At 36.3% G+C, this 27,268-nt stretch overlaps 1 protein-coding gene across 1 annotated transcript; it reads right to left on the reverse strand.

The window, feature by feature from the left end:
• Positions 1–8,286: 8,286 nt before the first annotated feature.
• Positions 8,287–10,485, reverse strand: LOC125776294 (toll-like receptor 4). The gene has a single exon (XM_049447851.1). The coding sequence runs from the start codon at positions 10,387–10,389 to the stop codon at positions 8,845–8,847; it is 1,545 nt and encodes a 514-aa protein (XP_049303808.1). The 5' UTR covers positions 10,390–10,485; the 3' UTR covers positions 8,287–8,844.
• Between the last annotated feature and the right edge of the window lie 16,783 nt (positions 10,486–27,268).

Raw genomic sequence — 27,268 nt, forward strand, 5'->3', positions numbered from 1 at the left:
TACCGTTTGTAAATATATGTCAGCCATTACTGTGTTTACTTTTTGAAAGACCTGTGAGCTAAATTAACCAACTTGAACCTGTTACCTAAAAGATCTCGGCTAATTTTCATATATTCCTCAAATAGAAACTTTAAAGCAGTTCTGCTTCACAACAGAATTTCAATGCGTCCAATAGTATCGGTTATACCTACAAGAATAAATAATAATATGAATTCAAATAAATAATGTGGAATGCATAATTGTGGATAAAGCTTTCATCTAACGGTATATAAAACTAATAAGAAAGAATAGCCAGCAAAGCCAAAGAAAAGTTGAGAAACACGATGATGTCATGTATATTATTTTTAAAAATTCCTCTGATAATATTAATTCAAATATATAATGTGGAGTGCATAATTGCAGATAAAGCTTTCATCTAACGGCATAAAAAACTAATAAGAAAGAATGGCCAGCAAAGCCAACGAAAAATTGAGAAACACGATAATGTCATGTATATTATTTTTAAAAATTCCTCTAATAATATTAATTCAAATATATAATGTGGAGTGCATAATTGCAGATAAAGCTTTCATCTAACGGCATAAAAAACTAATAAGAAAGAATGGCCAGCAAAGCCAACGAAAAATTGAGAAACACGATAATGTCATGTATATTATTTTTAAAAATTCCTCTGATAATATTAATTCAAATATATAATGTGGAATGCATAATTGCGGATAAAGCTTTCATCTAACGGCATATAAAAATAGTAAGAAAAAATGGTCAGCAAAGCCGACTAAAAGTTGAGAAACACGATGATGTCATGTATATTATTTTTAAAAATTCCTCTAATAATATTAATTCAAATAAATAATGTGGAGTGCATAATTGCAGATAAAGCTTACATCTAACGGCATATAAAACTAATAAGAAAGAATGGCCAGCAAAGCCAACGAAAAATTGAGAAACAAGATAATGTCATGTATATTGTTTTTAAAAATTCCTCTGATAATATTAATTCAAATATATAATGTGGAGTGCATAATTGCAGATAAAGCTTTCATCTAACGGCATAAAAAACTAATAAGAAAGAATGGCCAGCAAAGCCAACGAAAAATTGAGAAACACGATATTGTCATGTATATTGTTTTTAAAAATTCCTCTGATAATATTAATTCAAATAAATAATGTGGAATGCATAATTGCAGATAAAGCTTTCATCTAACGGCATATAAAACTAATAAGAAAGAATAGCCAGCAAAGCCAACGAAAAGTTGAGAAACAAGATAATGTCATGTATATTGTTTTTAAAAATTCCTCTGATAATATTAATTCAAATATATAATGTGGAATGCATAATTGCAGATAAAGCTTTCATCTAACGGCATATAAAACTAATAAGAAAGAATAGCCAGCAAAGCCAACGAAAAGTTGAGAAACAAGATGATGTCATGTATATTATTTTAAAAATTCCTCTGATAATATTAATTCAAATAAATAATGTGGAATGCATAATTGCAGATAAAGCTTTCATCTAACGGCATATAAAACTAATAAGAAAGAATAGCCAGCAAAGCCAACGAAAAATTGAGAAACACGATAATGTCATGTATATTGTTTTTAAAAATTCCTCTGATAATATTAATTCAAATAAATAATGTGGAATGCATAATTGCAGATAAAGCTTTCATCTAACGGCATATAAAAATAGTAAGAGGGAATAGCCAACAAAGTCAACGAAAAGCTGAGAAACACAATGATGTCATGTATGTGGTGTGTCTTCTTTCACACACACCGTCTTTCACTAACACTCTGTCTTTCCTTTTTAAATAAAATACACTTTGTTCGTATATAATTTAAGTCTATTTATTTCAAATTCATTTCACTTATATGCACATTATCCACTTAACTTAACATTGTTTATATAGGCGACTGTCCTCTACGATAGTTTGCGGTCAACTGTGCTGTACCATAGGTTGTGATCAACTGTGCTTCCTTTTAGTTTCATTTCTGTCTTTCGTTTTACCAGTGTTGTAATGTCACTGTCGCGTCATTGTCACAGGGTCGTATTTTAATGTCCTTAAGTACGTTTGGTTTGGGTCCGTGGTACATTTACCACATTCGGCCGTCCTGCGGCTTCATTCGTCCCGAATGAAGGGTTCCACTTCTTCATGAACTCGGCAACAGTCGTGGTGCGTCTTGGGCCTTCATGGTCCCCGACTTTTACCACTTCGTAGCGATCGTGCTCCATCTTCTTCACAACTCTGTACGGCCCGAAATATTTGGGCTTCAATTTCAAACCCGTTCCATATTGGGTACGCTTAATGGCTACCAGTTCGTCAATGTCGTAGTTGGTTGCTGTTCGGCGGCGTGAATTATAACAATTCCGATTCTCCCGCTGAATTTCGATGATGTTTTCCTTCGCTTGTTGGCGCACTGCATCTCGATCGGCATTAAGTTCATCGATTGCGGCTTCATCTAGCATTTCCTGCAGTTCTGGAATACCCGAAACACGCATCTCTAAGCCCGTCAGTATTTTGAATGGGGTCGTCTTGGTACTACGAGGCGGAGTGCTGTTTATGAATTGTTGCACTCTATCGACGTGCTTGTACCAACTACTCGGGGTTTCGTGGCATAGTTTTGACACCATGGGTACTACGATTTTGTGAATCCGCTCCACTTGGCCGTTTCCTCTTGGAATTCCAGTCGCTATTAGTAGATGCTGGATACCTTCGCCTTCACAGTAGTCTTTGAAGAGATTTGATGTGAATGCGGCGCCTCTATCGGTGATTACACGCTTTGGATTACCAAATATCGCAGCTTGCTTCTTCAGGCGTTCTACAACTGCCTCTGCTCCAGTGTTTTTCGTGGGATAAAGCCACACGAATTTCGAAAAGGCGTCAATAACAACAAGTATGTAGTTGTATGACTTATTTGTCGTCTCCATCGGACCAACATGATCAAGATGGAACGTTCCCAATGGTTTGTCCTCCTTGTTGATAGGATTCAGCAATCCTTCTTTCTTTCCAGACTTCGCATCAGTGACTATACACTCAATGCAGCTTCTCACGATCCTCGTTACTTTTGAATTTAATTGCGGGATAAAGAATGATTTCTCGACAGCGTCTTGTGTTTTCTTAATGGAAAAGTGACCTTGCCGATGTGCCACCTTGATGATTTCGTCCTCCATCGACAACGGCACGACTATCAGCTCTTTGTCTGGATCTTTATACAGCACCTCGTGCTTTATGTAAAAATCTTCGTAGTCATCCTTCTCCAATACTTTCCGCACGGCTCGCGTCCAATCGTCGCTTTGCTGGGCCTTCTTGAGTCGGTGATTTAGTGAGTCTTCCAACATCAAGCACGAGACACGGCTCAAAGCGTCGACATGTCGCATTCTGGTTCCTTTCCTATGCTCGATTACGTAATCAAAGTCTTGCAGGAAAATCGCCCAACGGGACACACGTAGTGGCACGTCGCGTTTCTTCATTGTCATTGCAAATGCGTTGCAGTCAGTGACAATTTTAAACTTCATGCCCAACAGGTACACTCGCCATTTCTTCAACGATTCCACAATCGCTAGCACTTCTAGCTCGTACGAATGATACCGCTCTTCCGCAGGTTTAGTCTTGCGACTCATATATTGGACCGGGTGGAAATCTTGATCGTCGTTATCTTTCTGCAGCATCACAGCTCCGTAGCCAAACATGCAAGCGTCCGTGTGCACTTCGGTTACCGCTCTTGGATTATACAGCTTTAAAATCGGAGGATTCATTAACGCTGTCTTTAACTGTTGATAAGCTGCTAGATGCTCCTCTTCGTCTTTACGTCCTTTCGCAGTAGATCGGAGAGTGGTTTGGCAATCACAGCGTAACCTTCAACGAATCTTCTGAAATATGACGTCAATCCCAGGAAACGTTGCATTTCTGTACGATTTCGCGGTATCGGAAAGTCTTTTATAGCGATTGTTTTCGCCTCAGAGGGTTTTATTGAACCGTCTTCGATGACATATCCGAGAAATTCGACTCTTCGTAACAGAAATTGACATTTACTCCATTTTATCTGCAACCCTTTTGATGCTGTTGTCAGTAAAACGCGCTCCAGCTTCAGGATACCTTCTTCTTCGTCCTTGGAAGGAATGATTAGGTCATCCATGTAGGCTACCACTGTCCCATCTTGGATAAGTTCTCTCAGTACAGCCACAACGAATCTGGTGAACACTGCTGGCGAGTTTGAGATTCCAAATGGCACGTATTGGAACTCATACTGCCCGTTGTATGTTACAAACGACGTGTATTTCTGCGAATCCGCCTGGACTGGAACATGGAAAAATCCATTTCTTAAGTCCAATGTTGTAAAAACGTTTGCTCCACTCAGTCGTTCGATGACATCATCCATCATTGGCATAGGGAAATTATCTCGGACTATCTTTTCATTCAGTCGTCGATAATCACAGCAGAGTCGTTTTCTTCCATCCTTCTTGGATACAAGTACTACTGGTGACGCATAGTTGGAAATACTGGGTTTAATGATCCCTTCTGCCAGCCACTGCGCCACTTGCTCGTCCACTACGCATCGATCAGCGTAGGACATCCGTCTCGGTCTCTCGAACACAGGATTATCGTCGATCAACAAAATCTTCATTTCGACTGGTGACTCGAAATTTCTCACAGGGGTATATGCGCTAACCATTTCTTTTACCGCATCTGCCTGTTCTACCTGTAGGTGGGATACGTTCACTTCAACGTCGGCCTTCTCGTTTATGCTTCCGACCAGACATAATTCACCGAACTCCTTCATCAGCTGGACAACTCGATTTTCGCCCACAACTGCCACTGATTTCCCTGCTATAACAGCGCTCTCGCTCGCGCCTCCGTTATACAGCTTCTCCATAGCTTTCCACATTGGTGTATGCTCACGTGGCTCCTCAGCCACAGCAGCGCGCTCGCTCACGCACTCGCTGTGCTCTATAGCCACCGCCTTTTGCATACCACTGTTCCGGCTCACAGTCTTTTGCACCTCCTTGTGCTCACCCATGACCTTAGTCTCCAGCCCGACGGCTTCGGCTGCATGCTCCTTAGCATCAGCACCATCCGAGCTTTCCTCGCTATGCTTATCAGCCAGTTGTTGCACCTTATGTTGTCGTTTCCCTGCTTCCTTTTGTCTGAACTCCGCACCATCCTCGGTTACAATCAGATCGACATCCTTCAAAATATTGTTCCCAATTACTAGAGCATACTTCAAATCAGTCTCTTTGGCAACATGGAATTTCATTTCCAACCATATGCCATCAACTTCAATGCGGATGGAGAAGCTACCTATTGTTGTAAGTTCACTGTCCCCAATTCCGACCAAGCATACTCTCTCCTTTGTCAGCTTCACGTCCAAATTCAACATCAACAGTGTATCGTATCGCATCAAACATACATCTGCACCCGTATCGATTAATGCCGAAACACATACTCCATTCAACCAAATGTCCTTGAACGTTAAACTACTTCTCCTGTTCGGCTTTACTGCCGCTTTCCTCTTCATCATGTTTGCGTTTTTCTCCTTCTTAACTAATTTTTCAACTGTGGCGCACTCTGTTGCTCGGTGACCTTCTACACCGCATTTGAAACATTTCACCTTCTTGCGTGGACAATCTCTAACAAAATGTGACTCATCTCCGCAATTGTAGCATTTTTTCGCTGAACCGCCTGAACTCGACGAAGCTATGTTTGATGACGTAGACGACGTTTTGTTTGCGTTGACGAATTGCGATTTCGAAACAGGAACCTTGATTTTTTCATACACCTTCACCTGCTCCTTTAGGTCTTTTACGGTTTTAGCCTGGTACAAATTTGCTTTACCCGCCTTGGAATCCGGAATCCCCTCAATGAAATACTCTATCAAGCTGGTGTCGTCCAAGTTTATCGACTTGCCGATCTCCATCAAGCTATAGAGATATTCCATGAAATCTTCCCCTTGACGTTTGCGACGATTTCGTAGTGTGCGATGAATTTCTATTGCCGATACAACAACTCCAAATTCAGCTTTTAACGCCTGCTTCAGTGAACTCCAACTGTTGATACCGCGCTGACTTCGAACAAACATTTTTGCTGCACCCTTCAAAAGCTGCTTTGCATAAATGAATTTCTGCAACTCGTTCCAGCTCACCGCTTCTGCATTCTCCTCGAACTCTTCCAGCCATTGCTCGATGCTTGGTTGCCCTGAACCGGAGAATGATGTCAGCGAATCTTCAATATCTCGCAAGGTAAACACTGATCGCTCAATTTTTCGCACGCTCGAGACAGCACTACGTTGACTTGCAGCATCGTTACCATCGCTGTCTTCATTGTCGCTCACATTCAGGCCGAAGTGTTCTAGTAACCGGTCCTGCAATGTCGGTTTTCGTCCAGTGGTCGCTAATCCCAACCCACCCAATTTCTCTTTCAGTTCCTGTATGTTCAAACCTAAAATTTGGTCACGGTCCATTTCGTCTTACAATATTTATTAAATACAAAAATATTCCAAAAGCCGTATAAAATTATTATATAATAATAATTGATTAAATTTTAAAATTTGCTGCTCCGTAAACAAAGGTATATGTAGCTTTAATTTAATTCAATCCAAATTTTCTTAAAACTTTTCTCAAAATTATTCCATTTACTTTAATTTTATTTAAAATTTTCAAAGTGTAATTTCTCAACGCAAAAATATATCAGTTAGAGCAAAATTCATCAATATACATACAAAATTTATCGATATACAAATACTTAGCTCTAACGCTACAACCAGCTTCAGCTACGATTGTTCAAATTTCATCCCTCGCTGCCGTCAATTTTCGAACGTTCTCTTGTTCTCCCGCGCAGCCGTCACAATTCACACAGCATTTGAATCTCCAACGCAGCCGTCAACATGAACACAGATTTGAATCTCCCACGCAGCCGTCAACTCTTGTGAATACTCTTCACCGTTCTCTCACGTAGCCAATTTCGCATGCGCTCGCACTCAGCGCTACCGCAGTCGACGCCTCTCTGCTGTCGACAATACCACACTTGCTGTGTGACGTCACTCACACACAACGCAACTTTTGCCCGCTGTCTCGCTCCGTTCTGTACCTAACTGAACGGCCGTTACTCTCTGCTACAAAACTGTTGACGCCGCCTTGTTGCCTGCGCACTTATCGTGATAACTGGATTTTTAAACTGTTGGCGTCGGTCGCCTGATTGTCTATCCCGTTGCAAAAATCCGTTTTCTCGTAACGGTTTTTACTTTCACTTGTCCTTCTACTTATGTTTAAAGAAACATATTTACACAATTTTTGCCACCGTTTGAATTGTTTTTTTCGTTTTAAAGAACGTTTATACCGATTTTAGCGCATTGGCTTTGATTTAATGATCAATCGGTTTTAATTCAACGTAGTGGTCTTTTATACCACTTCTGACACCATTTCTGTGGTGTGTCTTCTTTCACACACACCGTCTTTCACTAACACTCTGTCTTTCCTTTTTAAATAAAATACACTTTGTTCGTATGTAATTTAAGTCTATTTATTTCAAATTCATTTCACTTATATGCACATTATCCACTTAACTTAACATTGTTTATATAGGCGACTGTCCTCTACGATAGTTTGCGGTCAACTGTGCTGTACCATAGGTTGTGATCAACTGTGCTTCCTTTTAGTTTCATTTCTGTCTTTCGTTTTACCAGTGTTGTAATGTCACTGTCGCGTCATTGTCACAGGGTCGTATTTTAATGTCCTTAAGTACGTTTGGTTTGGGTCCGTGGTACATTTACCACATGTATATTATTTTTAAAAATTCCTCTGATAATATTAATTCAAATAAATAATGTGGAGTGCATAATTGCAGATAAAGCTTTCATCTAACGGCATAAAAAACTAATAAGAAAGAATGGCCAGCAAAGCCAACGAAAAATTGAGAAACACGATAATGTCATGTATATTATTTTTAAAAATTCCTCTGATAATATTAATTCAAATATATAATGTGGAGTGCATAATTGCAGATAAAGCTTTCATCTAACGGCATATAAAAATAGTAAGAGGGAATAGCCAACAAAGTCAACGAAAAGCTGAGAAACACAATGATGTCATGTATATTATTTTTAAAAATTCCTCTGATAATATTAATTCAAATAAATAATGTGGAGTGCATAATTGCGGATAAAGCTTTCATCTAACGGCATATAAAACTAATAAGAAAGAATAGTCCACAAATAATCGTCAGTAATGTTACAGTGTTTATGTGACTGATGGAGATAATCGATTTGGCGACTGCAAAAAGTAATAAAGATAAATTTAGTCTTTTCATTTTTAAGTTTTTATTACAGAAAAAGTTGGTTATATACAGTTTCTTCACAGCTTTTCCATAAAAATTAATGTTGGAAGTTCAGTTGTAAAATAATTTTCGTAATTAATTTGTAGCAGCTTTATGTTAGCGGTATTATTTTTTGATAGGATTAAGCAATATTATAAATAATGTCTTTTTCATCAGCTGTAAGTGAGGACTCGTCATTTCGATTTGTTGACATGTTCTTATACTTAGTTATCGTGGTTAACAGGAGAAAATAATTTTAGCAGGTCCATCATGTCTCTCCATTTTTCCTTTGTCAGAGTTCTACCTAAGTCTTGCTTTGCGGTCTACCCACTAAAGATTTTCTTATATTAATGATTTGAAATTAATTATATTTCATAACTTTATACAACGTACTTGTGTTAGTTTACAAAAAAATGGATCAAGAGTTTCTACGATCACCACTGCTTGGTAATCAGGTTGGCCAATATTATCTCAATCTTTCTCTTAGCAGCAACATTTTGAATAACTCTTTGTGTCACTGAAGAATTGAAAGATTTCACTATTCGCAGATTGGATCAGGTATATGAGCATCAGCCAGCCAATCGCATTCGTGCGTGCATACACGAAGTGGTGCTTCACACTGTTCGAGTTGCGGCGGTATTATACTCGTATGATTGACGAAGTTCGCATCCTGGTGTGCATATAAATTAAACGCATCTAATGCTTCGTGGTTATCCAGCTCACATTCGACTTCCACTTCCAATTTATATTTATGTAAAAGTGCAATAATGCAAAGTAAAGTAATAATGGTTAACGCTATACTAATCACAGCTCCATTCGAGTGCTGATAATCAACATTAATAGGAGTTGGACACAATTCTCTCACATTTGCTATTAGGAATGTATCGTTCGGCTTATTAACACAGAGTAACTGGTCGACATCGGGTATGCGTGTCCGATGTGTACGTATGGTGTACAGCAATTGCTGCGTGGAACAGTCGCAAATCCAAGGATTTCCACTTAGGTAGAGAAATTGTAATTTTGTGCTGTCATTCAAGTATGTACGCAAAAATTCAGAATTTAAAGATTTTATGCGATTATTTCGTAGATCCAAAACGGTCAAATTGGTTGGCAGTTGACTGACACTTATGCCCGTGATTTTATTGTACGACGCGTTGAGTTGCGAAACGTTGCCATAGCCAAAGGTGGTGTCTAGCGGCAAATGTGTCAATAAATTGTGACTCAGATCCAGTATGGAAAGTTGACGCTGATATACAAACAGACTTTCGGACAATTCCCGGATTTCATTACGGCTCAAATTCAGACAATTCAATTGTGTTAGCTCTGCAAAGATGTTGGCGTCCAACGTTTTCATATTATTCCCGGCTAAGTCAAGCTCTTTGAGCGTAGTGAAGTTTTTAAAGAATGTTGGCGTCAAGTTTTGCAGCGATAAGTACTGGTTTCTTAGACCCTGTACGCTAAGCGTAAACGTTTCCAGTTGATTCTGCTTAGAAAATATGTCAGGGACTACGCTTATAATATCTGCTTCCTGGATTTCATCACGATTTGATTTAATAATCAATTGTAGGTCATGTATACCATCAATTTCTTTCGTTGTTTCTACAGGAACATCAATGTTATAGACTAGTGTTACTTTAGTTTTAGTCATGTGGTTCATTTTTACAAAAATTTCCCGCACTTTGTCATTCATATAGATTTCGTGTTTAAAATTTTTGCAATAAAACACTTCCAAATAACGTGTTTTAGGTAAAATTGTCTTCAATTCGCGCTCGAGTATAAAATTGATATTAGTTTCTGTGTCTGTACTACACATTACAAGCAAATACTGCGAGTTTGACTTAAAACTGATGTAAACATCATTGAGTGCGTCGATAATACGACAAAAAAGACCTCCATCGTCGTTGCAAGCACAAGTAATATTCTCATTGCTACCACAAGGGGAGCGCCAAGTGGTGACTTGTTCAACAGTAGTTTGGAAGTTCGTTTCGGTAGTGTGCGCCAACAAAAATTTGTTGTTTATGATCAGTTGAATTAGTATGTAGGCGAGTAGTATTATATTATTGCGCACTTTTAGTTTGATCATATTTATTAATATGCTGATTGGTTTTTATATTTCCTCCACAACAAATCGTGCTTGCGGACCAACTCACTTACACTTACTGAAATACTAATATATAATATGGAATTGGTACGCTTTAAGAAGCTTAAATCGTATTTTAATTCCTTATCAAGAAAAATATTTTTGGAGACCGCAAACTCTCTTTGCGCTCACCCTTGAGCCAAAATTTTTTGTTGTTCTAGTAATATAAGAAAAAAAACTTTTTGCAAAAGAATTTACTCTTTCATAAGCTGATAAAATTATAGCAACGCCACTGAAAGTCATAAGCGAAGAAATAGCGACGTAGTGTATCATAATAAATTGAGATATTTGTGGTTAAAATTTTTTTAAAAAGTTACCGCGACCATGTTAAAGCTACATTTGCCACCAGTCAAATCGCTAAAAACACAAATTTTTAAGATAGAAAACAAGAATATTATAAGTTAACTAGCAAACGCTTTTTGTTAATAAATGTTAGTTTTAGAAAATATTTATTTTTAAAACCAAAATTTCAGAAGATCAGTCATATGCGCTTTTGCAATTTGTTTACTCAATTCCTTCGTTTGTATATTTCCAAAGTTACACTTAAAAACTTCCACAGAAATAGATGGCTGAATTACTACCATCGCCCGAAGAGATCCAAACAAGAGTTCCACAGACATTCAATATAAAACATTGTAAGACGAATCTAATGTCAAAATATCCAGAAAACAATTTCTCGGCGTTTAGTCGAATTCACGATAGAGCAGTACGCAGGAAACAAATTTTGACTAAAGTCCGTAGAAACGATGCGTAGACTTTTCCAAATCGTATGTAATCAACGTAATAAAGAAATAAGTCGAAAAACCTTATTTAACCCACACAATTATAAATAGTGATGGATTATTCATCGTAGGCTCAACATTTGCCGACAAATGTGCCAACAGTTATTATTCCTAAAGTCAAACGTATTATGTGGACGAGACCGGAGCTAAGTTATGTAGAATTGTAGAAACAAATTATTTATGTATGTATACGAGTATTTGTTCTTTATACCACCAAAATTACACTGTATTTGTTGACATTTCTAAAGTTTTGTTGGCAATTTAATTTCATTTAAATTTGCTATAATTTTAAATGTTTATGTGTTTGCTTGTGTGTATGTGGAGTAGAGTATATTTGTTAACATTCAGTTAAAATCCAAAGGGTATTTATTTATTATACCCACACCTCAGGCGATTATGATTTTATTTTTGGCTGCCAGCTATCAGCACCATCGCAGGCATTCATTTAAACTGTTGCCGAAGCTCGCAGCCACTTTGCAGCTACTGACGAAAAAATAAGTACCTTTAGATTTTGACATTATGCTGAAAATATTTTAAGGAACACTAAGCGAAATACTAACCACACTTTTTTAGTTATAAATTCCTTCGGGCGGAACCTCATGCAAAATACAATTTAATTTACTGACTTAATATGCTAGATACGTTGAGAAATGTGTAATGTAAGGAATTGGTGGTGTCCTACACACTATATTTTTCAATTTTATATGTTTCGAAAATAAGAATCATGTTTGAAATAAAATTTGCACCGCTAGGCTCAGCATATTCCAACGAGGCTTAACCCTGAGTGAAGCTTTTGACTGAAAAGCTTACTGAATTTAATTGATTATGGTATAACCATAAAATAACCAAATACTTAGCACACAACATGCATCTTCATATCTAACTTTTCTACATAACTCTAAATACAATTTTCTTGAATTACACTTATATTATACCCTGAACAGGGTATATTAAGTTTGCCACGAAGTTTGTAACACTCAGAAGGAAGCGTCGGAGACCCTATGAAGTATATATTTAAATGATCAGTATGTTGAGCGTAGTCGATTTAGCCATGTCCGTCTGTCCGTCTGTATATATACGAACTAGTCGCTCAGGTTTTTAAGATATCGTTTTGAAATTTTGCGCACTTTTCAAGAAACTACTCATTTGTCGGAACTGCCGATATCGGACTATAGTGCCATACAAACTGAACGATCGAAAAAAAGTTCTTGTAAGGAAAACTTTTGCATTTACCAAGATATATTCACGAAATTTGGTATAGATTATTTTTTATAGCAAAAATGTAATCTCCGAAAAAATTGTTCAGCTCGGATTACTATAGCATATTGCTTCTATATAAACTGAACACGTAGTTACTGAAAGAAATGCACCTGTGAAGGGTATATTAGCTTCAGTGCAGCCGTTCTTGTTTTTTCTTTGTTGATATGACTGTCCGTTCATTACTGTTTGGTATATAAAAGTTGCATAAAATTTTGTGTGCGGAATCAAATTTCTGGCACTGAGACATTCAGAATGTTGGAAGAGGACTTTGGTGATAATTGTTTGTCGCGAAAAAGTTATTCAATGAGTAACCACGAACTGCGTTCAGGGCGGCCATTAACATCAACTGCTTAAAGTCGTTGATTAACAGTCAGAGATTATCGTTGTAACAACGGAAGGACCAGTGTAAATTATTTTGAAAGATAATTTTGCACGGACTTATCGAAATTTTAATTCCCTACAACTTTTCTAGCTTCTTAATAAATTTTAATAAAAATATGTGGAAATAGTAAAAAATCAAAAGGAAGTAAAAAAGTTAAAACTAAGGGCTAAAGTTTCTCAAATTTTTTTTTTCTACATAAAAAACTTAGTTTTCACATGTCCGCTCTCATAGTGTTCTCATATAATTTCAATTTGCTGCAATTAAATTCCACAAAGAAATCTTGTACAGAATTTCTATTTAAACCGCTTTAAGCCGCTTTGAACCTCAACCCTTCACTTATAAACTTTCTTCTTTACAGTCCTTTATATTCTTAGTAAGCGAACAAAATGGCAAATTTTAGTATTTCGGTGCATAAAATATTGCTCTTTGAAGTTGTGTGTAATAGGCCAAATAATAATCCCAACAACTGTATATTAAGAACTTAATCTTCTCGACAGGCCCTGGCTCTGTGTTTACATAGCATATTCTCAAACTAATTTTTGCACATTTTGCTCAAAAATTGCATTAAATTGTAGCTTGAGGCGTTTTACACAAAACGATATTTGTTGAAGAAATTTTTATGTGATAATTATATGTACCTAGATATATTCGCATTTTTAATATTGAGTCGTATTTTATGTGCATTGAATGCTTTCACTCATATTGTTGCTATGAATTTGCTGTAGTGGTGATAGAGGAAAATATTTATGCCTTCGTTGAGATATATGCAGAACATTTTGCATGCAAATATCTATAAGTATGGATAGATGACTTATTTGTTCATAATTTTATTTAAAGAATTCAGAAAGTTTATAAAATGTCAAATAATAAAGTTTTGGTGGTGTGTGAGAAAATTTAACGATCCCTGAAATTCACACTCAAAATCCCTGAAGAAAAAATGATTTAGTCAAACTTCAACGTAATCACAACTTTTACGTGATATTGTAGAGATTATACCTGTATAACTGGTTCGTTACTAAATATATTTTTATATTATTAATAATCAGTCCCTCGATATGTTAAGGATCAGCCTATTGCCTATATGTAAGTAAAGTTTTATTTCGCTATTTGACATCAAACAATTTGTATATTAAGCGCGTTCTTCTCTCTGATATATATGCAAATTTGTTGAAGTGTTGTCATTTCTGACTTATAAAGGAATTCGTGCAATGCTGCATGTACATACCTGCCGCCATGAGTGAAGAAAACAGGACAGAACAACTTGTCACCAACACCAATGGAATTCTGCTTTTTGTACAGAAACGCGTCTTTCAGACACATGTGCGGCATTATTCAATAAATCCACATATAAATCTATAAACAAGTGTGAATGCAATATAAAACTGTTGCACATGTGTGCCAAATCAGCATTGCGTTCATTACACTGTGAAGCAGCTGCCACTTTGACTCTTACTCTTGCAGTTGTTGTTTTTGTTCGTGATGCTGCAGTTCGTTATTAATATGGGCATATATGACTGTGTTATGGAATACTAATGCTGTTGCGTATATGCTGACAGCGGTGTTAGTGTTGATACCAATTTTCAACACTTATAAACATATAAATACAAATATATGCATACACGTGTCTGAATATTAGTGATGTCTTAGTTATAACACTATCCGATTTGATGCTGAGTTTGTGTACAGTATTGTGCAGAGTCTGCAATGATTACCAATATAAGTGCAATTGTATTCTGTTAAACCAATTATATGTATGCGACATTTGGGGCGCTTGCCATCACGTGGCTAAGCTCTGGTCAAATATATAAGAGGTGTTTCGGAATATAAAATAAAGTATAAGATAATTAAATTTAAGAAAATATTTTAATATTAATTTTGTTGATTTGTTACAAGTTTTACGATTCTCAGATAGCTGGTAGCTCTACAAAAGTTTTGCTTAAAATAAAACTTCCTCTGAGGTCTTAAAAACAAGAACAGCTTTAAAAATGCCTTCTAGAAAGTGTTTAAGCTAACCACCAAAGGTTTCATATATTATGATCGAAGTATACTTTATCAATTGCAACAAAATTGTTCACGAGGTTGAAAACGCAAGCTCTTATCAGTTATATGTCAACTTCAAGCTCTCTGTACTTACGAGGTTTGACAATTAAGTAGTGAGACTGATTTTATTGCCGCGCTTGTGGTAAACCTGTGCCCTGGAGGTTTCCTTTCGCTTTTTCCGGCATCCTCCCCTCTCCATTGATATACGTACCATCGCTCTAGCTTCATTGGCCTTTCGCCTGCTGCGTCAAGTTGAGTAAACGTGTGTTAGTAGTGCTCGTCACGAAAATGGAAAAACGAAATCAAGAACAACGCGTCGCGATAAAATTTTGCGCCCGATTGGGCGAAACAGCTTCGGAAAATTGTAAGAGTGTGTGGTGATAGTGCTCTTAGTCGTGCCCAGGTGTTTCGATGGCACAAAGAGTTTAAGGAGGGGCGTGAAAGCGTGGAAGACGAGGCGCGGAGTGGGAGACCAGTCGAGGTGCGGACTGACGCGAGTGCGCAGCGTTTTCGCGTTATTAATCCGCGTTTAACAGTTCGAATGTTGGCCTCGGAATTGAGTATGAACGGTGAAGCAGTCAGATAAATTTTAACCGACGATTTTGGGATGAAAAAGTTCATCATGACAACACGCCGTGCCACACCGCCCTCAGCGTGTTCCAGTATTTGGCCTTTAAAAGGGATCGCCGTGTTGCAACAGCAGCCTTATTCGCCCGACATGTCACCCTGTAACTTTTTTGTTTCCTAAAACAAAATCGGTGGTCAAAGGAACCCATTTGATGTGCTGTGACGTCCGGAGCGTTTGTCGTCTTCAGCACTTGTTGTATTCTGAACACCTCTTTGGGCAGTTCAAAACCCTTTCCTATATTTTATTTAATGTTTTACACAAAATTTGTTAGGTATGCATGCATTTTGCAGAAACTCGAGGTCAAACAACCCACAAGAAACGAAAAACGTGTCTGCTTTTGGTAAAATTAATTTGTTCGTTTATTATTTCTTCAAGTGTGGGTAGCAGGATACAGTATTACTAGAATTTATAATTAATCTTTTACATAAACACTTAACAGCAAGTCACGCCACGAGCCTAAAACTTGACTGCAACCATATTGTTTCACTACTACCCATTCCCTAGAGAATTCTTACGATTTTCCATTACAATTTAAGCACTTAAGCTCAGAAAAGCTAGGACAGCAGCAAAGTCTTATTTAGTATGCAAGAATAGCTTTTAGGGCACCGACATCAACAACGTTATTCCAGTAGTTTTGATATGCTGGAAAGACTACAACACTATTTTTATAAGCAAAGTGAACTTTTGGTACAAAAATGGTGTGTGTATGTGGTTATTATGCATGCATTCGAGCTCCTTTTCTCACCAAGCATCCGATTTGTTGGAACCGCCGATATCGCATTTAGGTGGCATACAAACGGCAAACTTTTTCATTTCACGAGATGTCTTGACGAAATTTGACACGTTATTGCCTAAGGAAGTGATTAAATTTTCGATGAAATTGTTCCGATTGGGTCACTATAGCATATAGCTGTCATACAAACTGGCCCATCAAACGTAAATGCCTATATGGAAAACTCTTTTATTTGCGAGAATATCTTCATGAAATTTGGCACAGATTATTACCGGTGACGCCACTACAATCTCCTAACAAAGTGTTCAGATCAGACTACTATATGCTATAGCTGTCATTAAACTGGCCAATTAAAATAAGAGGATCTTTTCTTCTGTGAACAGCGAAGCTTTAGTTTACCATAAGTTAACGTTTTTCTCTTATTTTCTTTCATTTACGAATGCTTCCCCTTTTTGTTTTGATTTTCTTTATGCTCGAAATAGGCGAATATACTTAATCACAACTACCTACAAAAGCGCGCCTTAAATACGAGAAGCAAAGTGCTCTGAATTCCATTTATCGCAGATTGTTTCTATTCTAATTCGAAATATTTATGATAAGGATTTCGTGGAATTTACAAATTTTAACATTAATCCCTTGCCATGACAGTTAGGCGTGAAACACACCGATAAGCAGAAAATCTTTTTTATGACGGATGCATTACTATATTTTATATTTAATGTTTGCGTCGAAATTTCCTGGAACTCAAATTTGTCAAACTCAACAAAATAACACAGAACTACTCATTTGTGTTAATTATAATTTATAATATAGAGAGAGACAAGAGCATGAGTGAATAGAAATGTCAAATCTGCCATGTCATGTTGATTAAATTAACAAAATTTGTTGAGTGTTCGCCTACAAACTCAACTGAGGCCACTCCTTGTGACAAACTAATTTATTTTAAGGATTAAACCGTAATTTGAAGTTTTTTGGACATCATCGTCTCAACTGGAAATTGTGTGATACTATATGTAGTTCAGTGCTGGGCTGGAAGATTTTACCTTTATTAATTCGCTTAAGTTACCATGAAATTATCAACAAAGCACCTGATTTCGTTCATTTCGTTTGCTTCGCCAGCAAAATGCTAAAACACCGTAAGACCTAAATACCTTGCAATAAAACGTAATAGCCTCTGAAAAAATTTCCACCAAGAAGCAGAGCGCTTTGGCAAACAATTGCAATTAGCTTGTTTGGCCTTAGAGACGCTGAAAAACGAGCCCAGCAGAGAAACGAGAACGGCTAGGAGTAAAAGCGCAATGAAAGGAGGAAAGTGATAGTCACGCATTGGTATACGCGTGCGTGGGACGTTCAAAATACATGAATACACACACACATACATACCCCTATGAGCACTTTCAATGGAAAAACATTTTACAGTTTTGTCATTTTGTTGACAATGAAAATCATTCAAGAACCTACGCATGGAATTCTCTCACGGAAAGAAAAAAAGTGAGAAAGTCATTAATTGTCAGAGGCAATAATGGGTTAGAAAAGTTGAAGTTACAACTTTAGCATACTGGAGAATACTATACTTATACTATATATTTACAAAATAAATATATACCGAAATGTTTGCTATGTCAGCCATGACAAGAATTAGAAAATGTACTCAAACCAATTTTCAGCGCATGTTACCCAAAAGTCTACAATTACTATTCCTTGATCTATCTAATAAGTCCTTTGATTTAGTTTTGTAATGCATATTAACTCCTCTTCCGATTCGTCCAAAGAGGCTCGTGGTTTGGCCAACTTGTCTGTTTTTTCATTGCCGAAAATGTTCCTGTGGCCGGCAACATAAATTGTGGATAAGTGGAGTTGAACTGCCAGTGAGTTTAAAGCTTTCCTGCAATATTTGACCGCTCTGAAATTAATAAATGAGGTCGCTAACGTCAACAATGCTGCCTTTCTATCCATGTATATGATTCCTTTCTGCATCCCCTCAATAGAACACCATAGACTTTCTCTACACCTACTACATCTGCTTAAAAGGTGCTGCCTGAGGTTAACAGGTCGAATGGAGAGAGAGATTTTGAGATCAGAGCAGCGCCTGCTAAGTATTTTTTTCAGGTGTTGAGCTCTTATACGCGCTTTTTGTTCGCTTTTCTTTGTAAATATTCGAATTTAGTGTGGTATCGATTTCAACCTGCAAGTATTTAGCTGTGGGGAGACAGTGGAATTGTTGTACAACCGAACGAGGGTGAATAGATTGTAGTATTCCCATTTTCTTCAGTGTGATTAGCAAACTAACTTTATCAGGGTATAAACTTTGCAGAAGCAAAAAAAGGATTTGCAAATAAAATCTTCAGTAGAGTTCATTCTGTAAACAACACTTATGTGAAAATTTCTGTTCTTTTTTAAGTGTTTTGTCAGGAGTCCTTGAACAAGTGAGAAAATTTTATCAGCATTTTTGAATAAACACACACACATTAAAATTTCATCTTAGTAATAGTGCTTATAACTCTTTCACAATTTTGGTTTACTAAGAGCAATTACAATTTATAGTATGGAATATATTTCATCATATACTAACAAATTTGATAAAATTATGAGGGTCCTAACTACGACATTTCACTCTAATTTTGTAGTGTTGGTCTCTCGTATCTAGTTTAAACATTAAGAGCAGTGAAGAACTGAAAATTTCATCAGTGCATAATTTTGATGATGATATTTATGAGAACCATTATGAGTTTGAGCAAATTAATGGTTACCATTTGGGTAGCAGATTTGGTGAGCGGTTTTCCTTTAGAAAAAACTAAAAAGTTCTTAATAAGGCCGAGCATAGGCCGTAAAAGGCATCAACGAAATGAAGGCTTTAAAAAATTAAACATCTAAACAAGTTCAGTTTTCCGAAAGTAAAGCCACTGGCTATGGTGTCTACAGGTATCACTTGTAATAAAAATCATCAATGCAGTAATAGGGATTTACAAACTGCTTTCCACATATAATTTCACGCCTGTTTCGCTGCCAAACAAAGTAAAAATAGGTGTAAAACAAATAGCAAAAAAATACAAAACTTACTTAATTCAAATTCTCTCTAACGCTAAAAACAACACGCCTACTCAAGTTAGTTAATGTGACATAAAGTAGAAGGAACTCCCTGCCGCAACCGCTTGCCTCATTGACTCGAAGGCGTTTTCCCTTTCCTTATATCGGGTGATTTTTTTGAGGTTAGGATTTTCATGCATTAGTATTTGACAGATCACGTGGGATTTCAGACATGGTGTCAAAGAGAAAGATGCTCAGTATGCTTTGACATTTCATCATGAATAGACTTACTAACGAGCAACGCTTGCAAATCATTGAATTTTATTACCAAAATCAGTGTTCGGTTCGAAATGTGTTTTATCGACAAATTTTGTTCAGCGATGAGGCTCATTTCTGGTTGAATGGCTACGTAAATAAGCAAAATTGCCGCATTTGGGGTGAAGAGCAACCAGAAGCCGTTCAAGAACTGCCCATGCATCCCGAAAAATGCACTGTTTGGTGTGGTTTGTACGCTGGTGGAATCATTGGACCGTATTTTTTCAAAGATGCTGTTGGACGCAACGTTACGGTGAATGGCGATCGCTATCGTTCGATGCTAAATTGCCAAAAATGGAAGAACTGAACTTGGTTGACATGTGGTTTCAACAAGATGGCGCTACATGCCACACAGCTCGCGATTCTATGGCCATTTTGAGGGAAAACTTCGGACAACAATTCATCTCAAGAAATGGACCCGTAAGTTGGCCACCAAGATCATGCGATTTAACGCCTTTAGACTATTTTTTGTGGGGCTACGTCAAGTCTAAAGTCTACAGAAATAAGCCAGCAACTATTCCAGCTTTGGAAGACAACATTTCCGAAGAAATTCGGGCTATTCCGGCCGAAATGCTCGAAAAAGTTGCCCAAAATTGGACTTTCCGAATGGACCACCTAAGACGCAGCCGCGGTCAACATTTAAATGAAATTATCTTCAAAAAGTAAATGTCATGAACCAATCTAACGTTTCAAATAAAGAACCGATGAGATTTTGCAAATTTTATGCGTTTTTTTTTAAAAAAAAGTTATCAAGCTCTTAAAAAATCACCCTTTACAATTCATCTATGTAAGCATGAGGAAAGCATACAGGCGGCGTCACGCACGCGTAGCCAAATTCAACAAGTAGGTGCGTAAGCTATTCCAATAGCATACAAGTAAAACTATGTGCTTTATACTTTCAGACAGCTGTGCCATTGCCAAATTAAAATTTTAAGCTGGAAGACAGACAACTCCTCAGCAAATGTAAGAAACATGGCACCCTACTTTTATAATTAAGTCTTTCGCTTTATAATTATTTTGTTTTTCATAGGAGAACAAAAGTTGTCACACTGCAAAATTTCCTAAGTACGAAGTCATGGTTTCTACAAAAGGTGGACTTTCAAAGAAAATGTCTTCCGATTGTCGATCTACGAGTGAAATATTTCCAAATATTTAAGTTACAAATCAATAAATTCTTCTGTATCAGCAGTAAGTCGTACAACCTTCCTAATAAGTCTGACCGTGATAACCTCGTTAGGTGCCAAAGCAGTTCCACTTCAAATGGCTGTGACATTTGTTGCATGGTGGCTTTGTAGGCGGTATATACGAGGTCAAGCACAGCATAACATTACATAGCAGAAGACGCCAGACAACGGCATCTTGTATAACGCCACTGAATTAATGGACCGCAATCACTTTTCCTGCCAATGACACTCGCGAATGACAGTTCAAAAGCAAATAATTTATAAATATTTTTTATTTATGTACATAAATATGTTTTTCACATATATCGAGGAAAAATATTAAATAAATAAACTGTTAACTTCTGTGTATGCGTAGACATCATGGTATGGTAGAAAAAGTGAATGCCACTGTAGTTTTAGAAATACTCTAAAGACATTTCATAAGTTTAATATCTTTGCTGATCTTGCCTATATTGGCTTCAGTATTTACGGCGTGCAATTGTCAATGAAATATATTTATAATTTTTGTATTACTGCAACATGCTGCTACAGAGTATATTAGTTTTGTTCACCGAACGGTTGTTTATAGCACTAAAACTAACTGAGGTAGATATGGTAATATATACAGACAAGTTCAAAATTGGGTGAATGTCTATAAGTTCGTGTTTTCGTCCGTACAAGTTATAATTTGAGTTAAATGTAAATATGTATATCCTTAACCATTTAAGCAACAAATCCAAATCAGCTCAAGACAAATCCCTTACGCACCTTACCGTCACTGAAAAATTAATGAAATCGGAATGTAATCCCGCCCACTCCCTATATAACGTTACTCTGCCAATAACTACTATAGGTGCGATAAATCAATAACAACATACGACAGAGATATATAATTTTACATTGGCATAAGAAGGCTTAATAAGAGCCGGGGTTAAGACGGACGATGTGCGAGGCACCGCTCACTTTAGGTAAAACCCCATATTTCAGATCCCGCTCGACCAATTTAAAGAGAATGTCTACGTAACATTCTTCTCTTACCTCCTATCACTGGGCAAAAAGTAAAGAAATCGGACAATAACCACGCCTACTTCCCATATAGCACAATTTTAAATTCCACTTTATCCTTTTACTTCCCAGTACACAAATCAAGAAGCAATTAATATAACGAGATTATTCCCCCTTATGACCAAATATTGTCAAAATCCAAAAAAACCTGTCCAAGTCCTTAAGTACCGAATATGTGAACTCCAAAAATTTGAAAGCGTAATTGATTCCTAACAGGGTATATTTGTGCCTGAAATGGATAAGAATAGGAGAAGATTATAATGATTTTCGTTTTTTCTAACAAACCTTATGTAGAATATATTGGTCAGTGTATGGCTTACATGAATTTTTGATTTACATACAATCGGTTTCTTTTTGTAAGTTGGGAGTACTATTAGTGACATATGTATATGCTAAATTTTACATCAAAGTATTCATTAGTATTTGAGATACGCGCCGTTTTGTGAGGTTCTAAAGGTGAACTGTTCGATTTTTACTTTATCTGATTTTATTGGACAAAGTGGTGGAATAATGTACCACCTCATACTGATTTGTTATTTGTGGTTATTTCGCCAAAAATTCAACAAATGTAACTTCTAACTATTCAGCAAATTCACATGACCACTCTGAAGACACCGTTTTGACTCAATTGAGGATATAAAAGCTGAATCGAAGAAGGCTCTGATGGCTATCAAGGCGGAGGATTTTTCCAAGTGCTGTCATGACTGCAAAATTCATTGGCTTAAGTGTGTTGCAACGGGAGGCGATTACCTTGAAGGAGATGAAATGGACAAAAATCACCTTTCAATTTGATCACAGTAGTATATAAATATATATAATTGCTTAAATTCCTATGCTTCGGTTGACACTTTACATCTTAAGGCATTTCCCCAGCTTTGATTCTGGTAAGTTGCAAGGGTACAAAATGTTCGGTTCATTCCGAGCTTAGCCTTTCCTTACTTGTTTATGTCGCATCAATAATGAGAAATGCTGAATATAACTCTAAAATAAATATTTGTGTGGGTTAGAAAGTTGTGAAGGTCAAATATGCAATGACCATTATATATATGAGTTCAATTGCACTCTCAGCCTTCTTCATACACAGAATAAATATGTATGTTTAGCTGAATATTGAATTTTATATGCCACTGTTATCTTTGCCGAAGGCTAAGTATAATATCTCATTAAAGTTTTTCCGAAGAAAGTTACAAAGCAACAACACTAATGCTAATATTAATTCTTCTCATAAGAAAACAGTACTTTAAATTTTATAACCTCCCTGCTCTCTACACTTCTGCTGTGCATTGTTCAGTTTTGACGAAGTCAAGAGTTAAACTCACGTGAATTTAAAAAATGAAAGCCCCGTAAATATGTATTGTATTATTTATTAATTAAAAATTTAGTTTATTTACAATGGATTTTCAAGAAATTAAATAATTTCAATTTAATTTCCTTTTTTCGTAGAAGAACACTTTTCCTCTTAGCTTAGACTGAGAGCATTCAATTATCTTCCTAAAGTAGCCAAACCCTTTTTTAAATTTACTGAATGCTATTTAATTACACTTGACAATTTGGTTGCTAGGGAAATGAATTTATTCTACGAAACAAAGTCAACTACAAATAATAAAATTTCCACTTGAACAAATCCATTAAATTTGCTCAAACTAAATGCATAAAACGTATTCATTCAAAATCCTACAAATAACATTTTTACTGTTTAATTACTTATTTATGGTAATTATATTATATTTATATGCCTTTCATGTGGCGATTTTGTGGTTTTTCATTTGAGACACAGCTCTGGCAACAACTCAAAAGCCGCACTAATTGTCGAAAGGATTCACAGTTGACGATTCTTCATGTGGAAAAGGCAGAGAAAAGGGAGATAAAAAAGAAAGAGATTACCAAACTGTTCATAAAAATTACAATTGAGAATAGTACCTTGTACACTTTATTTTGTGAAACAAGACAGAATATTTTAGAAAAAAGACTTATTTATGTGTAATTATGTAATAATAAATGGATGTGAGGAAATGAATGAAATAAAAAAGTAATATCTTGTAATGAATACATTAAAATTAGTGCTTAGTACTTTGTTGGAAGAACAATAAGGCTTTGATAAAGACGATATAACCATTGCATCGTTACCCAAAACATTGTGGTGCTGCTTTCTTCCGGTTTTATGTCAACTTTGGGTTTATGACAGCTTTTCTGAATGAAAGTGTGTCTTAAGAATATTACTCATCGGCTATTAAATAGAAATATGCCTATTAATATGCATAGGATATTAAAGTTGTAGGCGATGGGCAACATTCTTAAGATATCGTACTTGATGCTGACGTCACTTCGGTGGCGATTTCATTCAAAACATTTTCATTAAAATAATCATAAAATTTCGTAAGCATAAAATAACGAAAGGCAGTAAAGTATAAATAGATGTGAAGCTCTACAAAGATTTTCATACCCAATGTGTGATGAGTTAAGAAAAGAATTCAAGGAAATGTTTAAGTTTACTCTTGATGGGAACCATTTTTGTCATATAAGCTCTCACATGTGCAAGGGTGTAATTTCCTAATTATCTAAAGTTAAAAATGGATATATATTAATATATTTATAGGTGCATCGAATAAAACATGTTGACATATTCCAATATTTTGTAGAAAGTTTCATTGTGATAAATTATTATACTTGGCATAGCTTACGTTTTTGAGCTTAGGGTATAAGAATACTTAAACCTATCACAAGTTATTATGTCTATAACTTAATAATTGAAAGTTTTACACACCTTCACTAGTAGCGCAGAAAAGCCTATTAATCTTTGCATTATGTCGACGAGAAACCCAAATTGTATCATAATAAGGGTCAGGTGCGAATAGAAATAAGTGTGAATGCTATCAAATGTGGAAAATGGCAGAAAAGAGGTAACGAATAAATTTAAATGTAGCAATTTCTAGTGATACGATCTGAAATTGTTATTAGTTCTAAGATTTCAATCAACGGAGGGAACTTATTTACGTCACGCTTTACTGAAATTCTTCAGAAATATCGGTAACTTTCCGTTATACAACTACGTAATTTTTTATGTCATGTACCAAACTTAATAGAGTATTTGCTAAGATATGATGTGAAACCTAGTTAGGCGGGGCTACACCCATAATTAAGGTACAAATATCAACAGCGTTGTTTTACATAACATTTTTGGGAAAATTGCTTAATTAGTATGTATAAACGGACAAAAAAAAATTGCTGGCTCTAGACCGGTTTTATACCCATAGTCTCTGAGACAAAGTTATTCAAACTGATCCATAGAACATTTCCATTTTAAATTTTTACGTATTCTTTGCTCCCAAATGTATATAACCTTCTCCTTCAAATGAATATAACCTTCTCCTTAGCCAATTAGGATTCAGCCCGGATCATCACACCGTACGCACTGTCACGCCTTTTGGTTGGAGGTAATATTTTTTATAAGCCCAAATCCAAGCGTAGAATGCATCATAGATTGATAATTTTTTTGAGATAAACTACACACTTGAGCTCTTATACTAACTATTGTTTCATAAACGAAATGTGAACTACACCAAACTTCTCAAAAAAATTGGCTTTGTGGTTTCTAAAATTTCAATAAATCTTTTTTTTAATTTTTTTAAATACATACTGTGATATGTTCCAAATATTTTCCCCTAAGTTGCATGGCAACTGAAATAAAAGTGTACGAGATAAAACCCTTAAGAGGCCGACCCGTCTGGTTGAACCGGTCAGCTGCTTCAATATTTGATCATGTTTTGCTCGAAACATCAATCTCAATCATTTTCTTCGTGGCGGTTTCTCAGAAAAGGGAAAACAATTTCAACAGTACTTCTAAATAAGATAATGTCGTAATTAATTGAAGGAGTTTGGATGGTCGAATTTCCAAAAAATGTTTAAGAAAAATTCACAATATATTATTCAAATGTTGCTCTTTGATTTGCTTAAGAGATATAATAAAATAACTCATTTATTATACGAAAAAATTGGTGGCATCTCAGGTTTCAGAACCCAATTAATGCCTTAAATTTCATTTTAGATTTAAAACCCCTCTATTTTCTTTCGCTTTCATGTCATGTGAACTATTTGCAGTGATTTGGTTTGCAATCAGTGCCAGCCACCATCTGACTAAATGGGACTAAAATTGATAGGCTGCAACTGAACGAAAGAACTCCCACGTTCTGAGCACAGCCAAAGTGGTAAGCAGCAATTACAGCGAAAAACTGTTGCCTGTCAGAGATTCTGTATGATAAATGATACAGATAATTCGCCGTCGTCAATGAATCTGTTCGTGACTACAACGACGCCTTTAATGACAGTCCTGCTGTTTTGCTATTTTTCGAGTATACGAACGACGATTTTTCATTTCATGAGCATTTTTGCATTTCCATGAGCAGCGACACCAAAAGTGGCAAACTTGTCAAATTTAGCCAACATATCCACAACTGTTTAGCGACACAAACATAAAGAGTTTAGACGCACGCTGATATTTTGGTTAGAGAAGAAGGAGTGCCACCAACAACCAACTGCAGTCAGTCACTTGTTGTGGGGTCCTTCAGCTATGTCGGCGACAAATACTTTCAATCAGCCACATAATTTATTAACGCGTTTATTGCACTCTGCAGCGTTTCCCAAAGCCGAAGAAGTTGCACACTAGATATGCTGCGAGTGCTCGTAATTTGTATTTAGAACTTTTTGCTGTTATTTTTGGTAGACGCAAATGACTTGTTAAAACTCATCGATACGTTACTGAGATAAGAGAGCGGCGTCAGTGTTTTTTTAGTGTTTTAAAGGCGCTATTGAAAACGTGCCGGGTCTCAGAAGAATATTAATCGCTATGTACTATTTATCATCCGTATATAGTTATATATGTGACTTATCTTTACCGTAAATACTTGTTGTTGTGTTGTCATTTTGTGACACAAGAATGAAAGCATTTCTGTGATTAATGTGCGACAGATTTATTAGATAAACAACAACATTTAGAGCACTGCTTGATGCTAAGGGGCATAACAAGCTGACTGAGCACTCGTCAGACACTTGAGGTTTACATATTTCACTCGGTGAGTGGTTCTACGATGAAGATGAATTCGTGCGAAATTCAATGAACTTTCCAATTGGTTGCCACTACATCTACACACATATACACATATACATATTTATAATGGGATTAGCACGCCGAGGACCATGAAATAAACGTGTTGGCATTTGTAGAGCAATGTCGACATTTCATTAGGTGTTTCATACTTTGATACTTTCATACTTGTGCTGTTTAGGCGATTCTCGCTCTCTAGAGACTACTTGTTGAGGTTAAGGTGATGTAGTATGAAATAATTAAACAATATTTAGAAGAAAGATCATCGCGCTATAGAAAATAAGGTTTATCTTCAAAAAGGGTATAGGCCAAATAATATTTCTTGA

The sequence above is a fragment of the Bactrocera dorsalis genome, chromosome 2 (genome assembly GCF_023373825.1).
Source record: "Bactrocera dorsalis isolate Fly_Bdor chromosome 2, ASM2337382v1, whole genome shotgun sequence".
Classification (NCBI taxonomy): Eukaryota; Metazoa; Arthropoda; class Insecta; order Diptera; family Tephritidae; genus Bactrocera; species Bactrocera dorsalis.

Bases quoted from the DNA above. Each gene is read 5' to 3' on its own strand.
- LOC125776294 (XM_049447851.1), bottom strand. From the start codon at position 10,389: ATGATCAAACTAAAAGTGCGCAATAATATAATACTACTCGCCTACATA.